The 11,114-nt window shown below is 55.1% G+C and overlaps 1 protein-coding gene across 1 annotated transcript in view; it reads right to left on the reverse strand.

Moving 5' to 3' along the window:
• The window catches only part of ptchd1 (patched domain containing 1), a 44,426-nt gene extending 37,765 nt beyond the window's left edge, over nt 1-6,661 (reverse strand). The window contains exon 1 of the mRNA XM_087993087.1: nt 5,980-6,661. Within this exon, the coding sequence (XP_087849213.1) occupies nt 5,980-6,381 (402 nt within the window). The 5' untranslated portion in view covers nt 6,382-6,661. The remainder of the gene's footprint in view (nt 1-5,979) is intronic.
• Nucleotides 6,662-11,114: the final 4,453 nt, after the last annotated feature.

Consider the following 11,114-nt stretch of genomic DNA (forward strand, 5'->3'; position numbering starts at 1 on the left):
GATGAAGGGGTGGGGGTATTTGATGATGAAGGGGTGGGGGTATTTGATGATGAAGGGTAGGGGTATTTGATGGTGAAGGGGGTATTTGATGAATGGGGTATTTGATGAAGGATGGGGGTATTTGATGGTGAAGGAGTATTTGATGAGGGGGGTATTTGATGAAGGGGGTATTTGATGAAGGGGGGTATTTGATGAAGGGGGTATTTGATGAAGGGGGTATTTGATGAAGGGTGGGGGTATTTGATGGTGAAGGGGGATATTTGATGAAGGGTGGGGGTATTTGATGGTGAAGGGGGTATTTGATGAAGGGTGGGGGTATTTGATGGTGAAGGGGATATTTGATGAAGGGGGTATATTTGATGAAGGGGGATATTTGATAAAGTGGGTAGTGATGAAGGGGTACTTGATGAAGGGGGATATTTGATAAAGTGGGTAGTGATGAAGGAGGGTATTTGATGAAGGGGTATTTGATGAAGGGGTATTTGATGGTGAATGTGGGTATTTGATGAAGGGTGTATTTGATGGGGGTATTTGATGAAGGGTGTATTTGATGAAGGGGTATTTGATGAAGGGGGTATTTGATGAAGGGGTATTTGGTGAAGGGGTGTTTGATGAGGAGGGGGGTATTTGATGAAGGGGTGTATTTGATGGTGAAGGGTGTATTTGATGGGGGTATTTGATGAAGGGGTGTATTTGATGAAGGGTGTATTTGGTGAAGGGGTGTTTGATGGGGGAGGGGGTATTTGATGAGGAGGGGGTATTTGATGAAGGGGTGTATTTGATGGGGGTATTTGATGAAGGGTGTATTTGATGGGGGTATTTGATGAAGGGGTGTATTTGATGGGGGTATTTGATGGTGAAGAGGGTATTTGATGAAGGGTGTATTTGATGGGGGTATTTGATGAAACGGGTATTTGATGGTGAAGGGAGTGTTTGATGAGGAGGGGGTATTTGATAAGGGTATTTGATGAGGAGTATTTGGTGAAGGGGGTATTTGATGAGGAGGGGTGTATTTGATGAGGAGGGGTGTATTTAATGGGGGTATTTGATGAAGGGGGTATTTGATGGGGGTATTTGATGTAGGGGGTATTTGATGGGGGTATTTGATGAAGGGTGTATTTAGTGAAGGGGGTATTTGATGAGGGGGGTTTTTGATGAGGGGGGTATTTGATGGGGGTATTTGGTGAAGGGGGTATTTGATGAGGAGGGGTGTATTTGATGGGGGTATTTGATGGTGAGGGGGGTATTTGGTGATAGCTCCGCTCTGACCTGCAGGATGAGCTGGTATTTGATGGTGAAGGGGGGGTATTTGATGAGGAGGGGGTATTTGATGGAGGGGGTATTTGATGAAGGGGGATATTTGATGGGGTATTTGATGGTGAGGGGGGTATTTGATGAAGGGTGTATTTGGTGAAGGGGGTATTTGATGAGGGGGGTATTTGATGGCGGTATTTGATGGTGAGGGGGGTATTTGGTGATAGCTCCGCTCTGACCTGCAGGATGAGCTGGTATTTGATGGTGAAGGGGGGTATTTGATGAGGAGGAGGTATTTGATGAAGGGTGTATTATTTGATGAGGGGGGTATTTGATGAGGGGGTATTTGATGGTGAAGGGGGTATTTGATGGTGAGGGGGGTATTTGATGAGGAGGGTATTTGGTGATAGTTCCGCTCTGACCTGCAGGATGAGCTGGTATTTAATGGTGAAGGGGGGGTATTTGATGAGGGGTGTATTTGATGAGAGGGGTATTTGATGAGGGGGGTATTTGATGGTGAGGGGGGTATTTGGTGATAGCTCCGCTCTGACCTGCAGGATGAGCTGGTATTTGATGGTGAAGGGGGAGTATTTGATGAGGGGGGTATTTGATGATGGGGGGTATTTGATGAATGGTGTATTTGAGGGGGTATTTGATGAGGGGGGTATTTGATGGGGGTATTTGATGGTGAGGGGGGTATTTGGTGATAGCTCCGCTCTGACCTGCAGGATGAGCTGGTATTTGATGAAGGGGGAGTATTTGATGAGGGGGGTATTTGATGATGAGGGGGTATTTGATGAATGGTGTATTTGAGGGGGTATTTGATGAGGGGGTATTTGATGGGGGTATTTGATGGTGAGGGGGGTATTTGGTGATAGCTCCGCTCTGACCTGCAGGATGAGCTGGTATTTGATGGTGAAGGGGGGTATTTGATGAGGAGGAGGTATTTGATGAAGGGTGTATTATTTGATGAGGGGGGTATTTGATGGTGAAGGGGGTATTTGATGGTGAAGGGGGTATTTGACGGTGAAGGGGGGTATTTGATGAATGGTGTATTTGATGGGGGTATTTGATGGTGAGGGGGGTATTTGATGGTGAGGGGGGTATTTGATGAGGGGGGTATTTGGTGAGGGGGGTATTTGATGGGGGTATTTGGTGTAGCTCCGCTCTGACCTGCAGGATGAGCTGGTATTTGATGGTGAAGGGGGTATTTGATGAGGGGGGTATTTGATGAGGGGGTATTTGATGGTGAAGGGGGTATTTGATGAAGGGGGAGGGGGTGGGGGTATTTGATGGTGTAGGGGGTATTTGAAGAAGGGTTGGGATATTTGATGATAGCTCCGCTCAAACCTGCAGGATGAGCTGGTATTTGATTGTGTAGGGGGTATTTGATGGTGTAGGGGGGTATTTGATGAAGGGGGTGGAGGTATTTGATGAAGGGGGAGGGGGCAGGGATATTTGATGAAGCAGGGGTATTTGATGAAGGGGTGGGGGTATTTGATGATGAAGGGGTGGGGGTATTTGATGATGAAGGGTAGGGGTATTTGATGGTGAAGGGGGTATTTGATGAATGGGGTATTTGATGAAGGATGGGGGTATTTGATGGTGAAGGAGTATTTGATGAGGGGGGTATTTGATGAAGGGGGTATTTGATGAAGGGGGGTATTTGATGAAGGGGGTATTTGATGAAGGGGGTATTTGATGAAGGGTGGGGGTATTTGATGGTGAAGGGGGATATTTGATGAAGGGTGGGGGTATTTGATGGTGAAGGGGGTATTTGATGAAGGGTGGGGGTATTTGATGGTGAAGGGGATATTTGATGAAGGGGGTATATTTGATGAAGGGGGATATTTGATAAAGTGGGTAGTGATGAAGGGGTACTTGATGAAGGGGGATATTTGATAAAGTGGGTAGTGATGAAGGAGGGTATTTGATGAAGGGGTATTTGATGAAGGGGTATTTGATGGTGAATGTGGGTATTTGATGAAGGGTGTATTTGATGGGGGTATTTGATGAAGGGTGTATTTGATGAAGGGGTATTTGATGAAGGGGGTATTTGATGAAGGGGTATTTGGTGAAGGGGTGTTTGATGAGGAGGGGGGTATTTGATGAAGGGGTGTATTTGATGGTGAAGGGTGTATTTGATGGGGGTATTTGATGAAGGGGTGTATTTGATGAAGGGTGTATTTGGTGAAGGGGTGTTTGATGGGGGAGGGGGTATTTGATGAGGAGGGGGTATTTGATGAAGGGGTGTATTTGATGGGGGTATTTGATGAAGGGTGTATTTGATGGGGGTATTTGATGAAGGGGTGTATTTGATGGGGGTATTTGATGGTGAAGAGGGTATTTGATGAAGGGTGTATTTGATGGGGGTATTTGATGAAACGGGTATTTGATGGTGAAGGGAGTGTTTGATGAGGAGGGGGTATTTGATAAGGGTATTTGATGAGGAGTATTTGGTGAAGGGGGTATTTGATGAGGAGGGGTGTATTTGATGAGGAGGGGTGTATTTAATGGGGGTATTTGATGAAGGGGGTATTTGATGGGGGTATTTGATGTAGGGGGTATTTGATGGGGGTATTTGATGAAGGGTGTATTTAGTGAAGGGGGTATTTGATGAGGGGGGTTTTTGATGAGGGGGGTATTTGATGGGGGTATTTGGTGAAGGGGGTATTTGATGAGGAGGGGTGTATTTGATGGGGGTATTTGATGGTGAGGGGGGTATTTGGTGATAGCTCCGCTCTGACCTGCAGGATGAGCTGGTATTTGATGGTGAAGGGGGGGTATTTGATGAGGAGGGGGTATTTGATGGAGGGGGTATTTGATGAAGGGGGATATTTGATGGGGTATTTGATGGTGAGGGGGGTATTTGATGAAGGGTGTATTTGGTGAAGGGGGTATTTGATGAGGGGGGTATTTGATGGCGGTATTTGATGGTGAGGGGGGTATTTGGTGATAGCTCCGCTCTGACCTGCAGGATGAGCTGGTATTTGATGGTGAAGGGGGGTATTTGATGAGGAGGAGGTATTTGATGAAGGGTGTATTATTTGATGAGGGGGGTATTTGATGAGGGGGTATTTGATGGTGAAGGGGGTATTTGATGGTGAGGGGGGTATTTGATGAGGGGGGTATTTGGTGATAGTTCCGCTCTGACCTGCAGGATGAGCTGGTATTTAATGGTGAAGGGGGGGTATTTGATGAGGGGTGTATTTGATGAGAGGGGTATTTGATGAGGGGGGTATTTGATGGTGAGGGGGGTATTTGGTGATAGCTCCGCTCTGACCTGCAGGATGAGCTGGTATTTGATGGTGAAGGGGGAGTATTTGATGAGGGGGGTATTTGATGATGGGGGGTATTTGATGAATGGTGTATTTGAGGGGGTATTTGATGAGGGGGGTATTTGATGGGGGTATTTGATGGTGAGGGGGGTATTTGGTGATAGCTCCGCTCTGACCTGCAGGATGAGCTGGTATTTGATGAAGGGGGAGTATTTGATGAGGGGGGTATTTGATGATGAGGGGGTATTTGATGAATGGTGTATTTGAGGGGGTATTTGATGAGGGGGTATTTGATGGGGGTATTTGATGGTGAGGGGGGTATTTGGTGATAGCTCCGCTCTGACCTGCAGGATGAGCTGGTATTTGATGGTGAAGGGGGGTATTTGATGAGGAGGAGGTATTTGATGAAGGGTGTATTATTTGATGAGGGGGGTATTTGATGGTGAAGGGGGTATTTGATGGTGAAGGGGGTATTTGACGGTGAAGGGGGGTATTTGATGAATGGTGTATTTGATGGGGGTATTTGATGGTGAGGGGGGTATTTGATGGTGAGGGGGGTATTTGATGAGGGGGGTATTTGGTGAGGGGGGTATTTGATGGGGGTATTTGGTGTAGCTCCGCTCTGACCTGCAGGATGAGCTGGTATTTGATGGTGAAGGGGGTATTTGATGAGGGGGGTATTTGATGAGGGGGTATTTGATGGTGAAGGGGGTATTTGATGAGGGGGGTATTTGGTGAGGGGGGTATTTGGTGAGGGGGGTATTTGATGAGGGGGGTATTTGATGGTGAAGGGGGGGTATTTGATGAATGGTGTATTTGATGGGGGTATTTGATGGTGAAGGGGGTATTTGATGAGGGGGGTATTTGGTGAGGGGGGTATTTGGTGAGGGGGGTATTTGATGAGGGGGGTATTTGATGGTGAAGGGGGTATTTGATGAGGGGGTATTTGATGGGGGTATTTGATGAGGGGGGTATTTGATGGTGAAGGGGGTATTTGATGAGGGGGGTATTTGATGGTGTAGGGGGTATTTGATGATGAGGGGGGTATTTGATGAGGGGGGTATTTGATGGTGTAGGGGGTATTTGATGATGAGGGGGGTATTTGATGAGGGGGGTATTTGATGAGGGGGTATTTGGTGTAGCTCCGCTCTGACCTGCAGGATGAGCTGGTATTTGATGGTGAAGGGGGTATTTGATGAGGGGGGTATTTGATGAGGGGGTATTTGATGGTGAAGGGGGTATTTGATGAGGGGGGTATTTGATGGTGTAGGGGGTATTTGATGATGAGGGGGGTATTTGATGGTGTAGGGGGTATTTGATGAGGGGGGTATTTGGTGAGGGGGGTATTTGATGATGAGGGGGGTATTTGATGAGGGGGTATTTGATGAGGGGGTATTTGATGAGGGGGTATTTGATGAGGGGGTATTTGGTGTAGCTCCGCTCTGACCTGCAGGATGAGCTGGATGTGTCGCGGCTCCAGCAGGTTGCCGCCGTTGCCGTTGCCGGCTCCGGGCCCGGGCCTCCGGCCGCCGTTGCGGTGACCGTTGCGGCGGGTGACGAGGAGGCGGCCGTACGGCCCCGGGCTCTGCAGGTGCGAGTAGAGCCGCTGCTTGCTCTGGTTGACCGGGAAGAGGCTGTTGACGAGGCTCCGCTCGATCTTGGCGAGGCTGTGTCTCGGCGCGAACAGGTACTCCATGTCGTCCTGCAGCCGGTAACGGCTGAAGCTCGCCCCCAGCAAGATGGAGAGCAGCACCGGCGCCGAGGCGAACAGCACCGGGTGGTTGCCGATCAGCAAGCCCAGGCGGTAGAAGCCGCTCCGGAGGCCCCGGTGGAGCAGCTGCCGGAGCATGGTGCCCGGGCCTCGGCCCCCGCCCCGGCCTCACCCGCGCCCGCTCTCTCCAGAGTCCCTCCCGCAAGGCCGCAGGGGGGGGGGGAGGGAGGCAGGGGGCGGCGGCCTCAGAGCCCGGAGCCCGGCCGGCACCGCCGCTCCGAGCCGCCCGCCTTCACCTCCATCCCGCCCGGCCTCGCCCGCGCTCAGGCCCCGCTCCCGGAAAGGCGGCGCTGTCGGCCGGGGGGAGGGAGGGGGGAGAGACAGACAGAGGGAGGGAGGGAGAGGGAGGAGGGACAGGCCGCTTCCCACCCCCCCCCCCCCCAGACCATCACCAGCCCCGGGCCACCCTCCGCCAGCCCCGGGGAGGGAGGGAGGGAAGGGGTGATGGAGGGGGAGGTGAAGATGATGGAGAGAGGGAAGGGGTGATGGAGGGGGGAGGTAAGGATGATGGAGAGAGGGAAGGGGTGATGGAGGGGGGAGGTGAGGATGATGGAGGGAGGGAAGGAAGGGGTGATGGAGGGAGGGAAGGGGTAATGGAGGGAGTAGGTGAGGATGATGGAGGGAGGGAAGGGGTGATGGAGGGGGGAGGTAAGGATGATGGAGAGAGGGAAGGGGTGATGGAGGGGGGAGGTGAGGATGATGGAGGGAGGGAAGGAAGGGGTGATGGAGGGAGGGAAGGGGTAATGGAGGGAGTAGGTGAGGATGATGGAGGGAGGGAAGGGGTGATGGAGGGGGAGGTGAAGATGATGGAGAGAGGGAAGGGGTGATGGAGGGGGGAGGTAAGGATGATGGAGAGAGGGAAGGGGTGATGGAGGGGGGAGGTGAGGATGATGGAGGGAGGGAAGGGGTGATGGAGGGGGAGGTGAGGATGATGGAGGGAGGGAAGGGGTGATGGAGGGGGGAGGTGAGGATGATGGAGGGAGGGAAGGGGTGATGGAGGGGGGAGGTGAGGATGATTGAGGGAGGGAAGGGGTGATGGAGGGGGGAGGTGAGGATGATGGAGGGAGGGAAGGGGAGATGGAGGGAGGGAAGGGGTGATGGAGGGGGAGGTGAGGATGATGGAGAGAGGGGAGGGGTGATGGAGGGGGGAGGTGAGGATGAGGGAGGGAGGGAAGGGGTGATGGAGGGAGGGAAGGGGTGATGGAGGGGGAGGTGAGGATGATAGAGAGAGGGAAGGGTGATGGAGGGGGAGGTGAGGATGATGGAGGGAGGGAAGGGGTGATGGAGGGGGAGGTGAGGATGATGGATGGAGGGGGAGGCGAGGATGATGGAGGGAGGGAAGGGGTGATGGAGGGGGAGGTGAGGATGATGGAGGGAGGGAAGGAAGGGGTGATGGAGGGGGGAGGTGAGGATGATGGAGGGAGGGAAGGAAGGGGTGATGGAGGGAGGGAAGGGGTAATGGAGGGAGTAGGTGAGGATGATGGAGGGAGGGAAGGGGTGATGGAGGGGGAGGTGAAGATGATGGAGAGAGGGAAGGGGTGATGGAGGGGGGAGGTGAGGATGATGGAGAGAGGGAAGGGGTGATGGAGGGGGGAGGTGAGGATGATGGAGGGAGGGAAGGGGTGATGGAGGGGGAGGTGAGGATGATGGAGGGAGGGAAGGGGTGATGGAGGGGGAGGTGAGGATGATGGAGGGAGGGAAGGGGTGATGGAGGGGGGAGGTGAGGATGATGGAGGGAGGGAAGGGGTGATGGAGGGGGGAGGTGAGGATGATTGAGGGAGGGAAGGGGTGATGGAGGGGGGAGGTGAGGATGATGGAGGGAGGGAAGGGGAGATGGAGGGAGGGAAGGGGTGATGGAGGGGGAGGTGAGGATGATGGAGAGAGGGGAGGGGTGATGGAGGGGGGAGGTGAGGATGAGGGAGGGAGGGAAGGGGTGATGGAGGGAGGGAAGGGGTGATGGAGGGGGAGGTGAGGATGATAGAGAGAGGGAAGGGTGATGGAGGGGGAGGTGAGGATGATGGAGGGAGGGAAGGGGTGATGGAGGGGGAGGTGAGGATGATGGATGGAGGGGGAGGCGAGGATGATGGAGGGAGGGAAGGGGTGATGGAGGGGGAGGCGAGGATGACAGAGAGAGGGAAGGGTGATGGAGGGGGAGGTGAGGATGATGGAGGGAGGGAAGGGGTGATGGAGGGGGAGGCAAGGATGATGGAGGGAGGGAAGGGGTGATGGAGGGGGGAGGTGAGGATGATGGAGGGAGGGAAGGGGTGATGGAGGGGGAGGTGAGGATGATGGAGGGAGGGGAGGGGTGATGGAGGGGGGAGGTGAGGATGATGGATGGAGGGGGAGGCGAGGATGATGGAGGTAGGGAAAGGGGTGATGGAGGGGGAGGTGAGGATGATGGAGGGAGGGAAGGGGTGATGGAGGGGGGAGGTGAGGATGATGGATGGAGCGGGAGGCGAGGATGATGGAGGGAAGGGGTGATGGAGGGGGGAGATGAGGATGAGGGAGGGAAGGGGTGATGGAGGGGGGAGGGGAGGATGAGGGAGGGAAGGGGTGATGGAGGGGGGAGGGGAGGATGATGGAGGGAGGGAAGGGGTGATGGAGGGAGGGAAGGGGTAATGGAGGGAGTAGGTGAGGATGATGGAGGGAGGGATGGTGTGATGGAGGGGGAGGTGAGGATGATGGAGAGAGGGAAGGGGAGATGGAGGGGGAGGTGAAGATGATGGAGAGAGGGAAGGGGTGATGGAGGGGGGAGGTGAGGATGATGGAGGGAGGGAAGGGGTGATGGAGGGGGGAGGTGAGGATGATGGAGGGAGGGAAGGGGTGATGGAGGGGGAGGTGAGGATGATGGAGAGAGGGAAGGGGAGATGGAGGGGGAGGTGAAGATGATGGAGAGAGGGAAGGGGTGATGGAGGGGGGAGGTGAGGATGATGGAGGGAGGGAAGGGGTGATGGAGGGGGGAGGTGACGATGATGGAGGGAGGGAAGGGGTGATGGAGGGGGGAGGTGAGGATGATGGAGGGAGGGAAGGGGTGATGGAGGGGGAGGTGAGGATGATGGAGAGAGGGAAGGGGAGATGGAGGGGGAGGTGAGGATGACGGAGGGAGGGAAGGGGTGATGGAGGGGGAGGTGAGGATGATGGAGGGAGGGAAGGGGTGATGGAGGGGGGAGGTGAGGATGATGGAGGGAGGGAAGGGGTGATGGAGGGGGAGGTGAGGATGATGGAGGGAGGGAAGGGGTGATGGAGGGGGAGGTGAGGATGATGGAGGGAGGGAAGGGGTGATGGAGGGGGAGGTGAGGATGATGGAGGGAGGGAAGGGGTGATGGAGGGGGAGGTGAGGATGATGGAGGGAGGGAAGGGGTGATGGAGGGGGAGGTGAGGATGATGGAGGGAGGGAAGGGGTGATGGAGGGGGAGGTGAGGATGATGGAGGGAGGGAAGGGGTGATGGAGGGGGAGGTGAGGATGATGGGGGGAGGGAAGGGGTGATGGAGGGGGAGGTGAGAATGATGGAGGGGGAGGTGAGGATGATGGAGGGAGGGAAGGGGTGATGGAGGGGAGGTGAGGATGATGGAGGGAGGGAAGGGGTGATGGAGGAGGGAGGTGAGGATGATGGAGAGAGGGAAGGGGTGATGGAGGGGGAGGTGAGGATGATGGAGGGAGGGAAGGGGTGATGGAGGGGGAGGTGAGGATGATTGAGGGAGGGAAGGGGTGATGGAGGGGGGAGGTGAGGATGATGGAGGGAGGGAAGGGGTGATGGAGGGGGGAGGTGAGGATGATGGAGGGAGGGAAGGGGAGATGGAGGGAGGGAAGGGGTGATGGAGGGGGAAGTGAGGATGATGGAGAGAGGGGAGGGGGAGGTGAGGATGATGGAGGGAGGGAAGGGGTGATGGAGGGAGGGAAGGGGTGATGGAGGGGGAGGTGAGGATGATGGAGACAGGGGAGGGGTGATGGAGGGGGGAGGTGAGGATGATGGATGGAGGGGGAGGTGAGGATGATGGAGGGAGGGAAGGGGTGATGGAGGGGGAGGCGAGGATGATGGAGAGAGGGAAGGGTGATGGAGGGGGAGGTGAGGATGATGGAGGGAGGGAAGGGGTGATGGAGGGGGAGGCAAGGATGATGGAGGGAGGGAAGGGGTGATGGAGGGGGGAGGTGAGGATGATGGAGGGAGGGAAGGGGTGATGGAGGGGGAGGTGAGGATGATGGAGGGAGGGGAGGGGTGATGGAGCGGGGAGGTGAGGATGATGGATGGAGGGGGAGGCGAGGATGATGGAGGGAGGGAAGGGGTGATGGAGGGGGGAGATGAGGATGATGGAGGGAGGGAAGGGGTGATGGAGGGGGGAGGTGAGGATGATGGAGGGAGGGAAGGGGTGATGGAGGGGGAGGTGAGGATGATGGAGGGAGGGAAGGGGAGATGGAGGGGGAGGTGAGGATGACGGAGGGAGGGAAGGGGTGATGGAGGGGGAGGTGAGGATGATGGAGGGAGGGAAGGGGTGATGGAGGGGGGAGGTGAGGATGATGGAGAGAGGGAAAGGGTCATGGAGGGGGAGGTGAGGATGATGGAGGGAGGGAAGGGGTGATGGAGGGGGAGGTGAGGATGATGGAGGGAGGGAAGGGGTGATGGAGGGGGAGGTGAGGATGATGGAGGGAGGGAAGGGGTGATGGAGGGGGGAGGCGAGGATGATGGAGGGAGGGAAGGGGTGATGGAGGGGGAGGCGAGGATGATGGAGTGAGGGAAGGGTGATGGAGGGGGAGGTGAGGATGATGGAGGGAGGGAAGGGGTGATGGAGGGGGAGGTGAGGATGATGGAGGG

Source organism: Chiloscyllium plagiosum, unplaced genomic scaffold, assembly GCF_037043375.1.
Source record: "Chiloscyllium plagiosum isolate Xiang-an unplaced genomic scaffold, Cpla_swu_hap1 HiC_scaffold_12, whole genome shotgun sequence".
NCBI classification, from domain to species: domain Eukaryota; kingdom Metazoa; phylum Chordata; class Chondrichthyes; order Orectolobiformes; family Hemiscylliidae; genus Chiloscyllium; species Chiloscyllium plagiosum.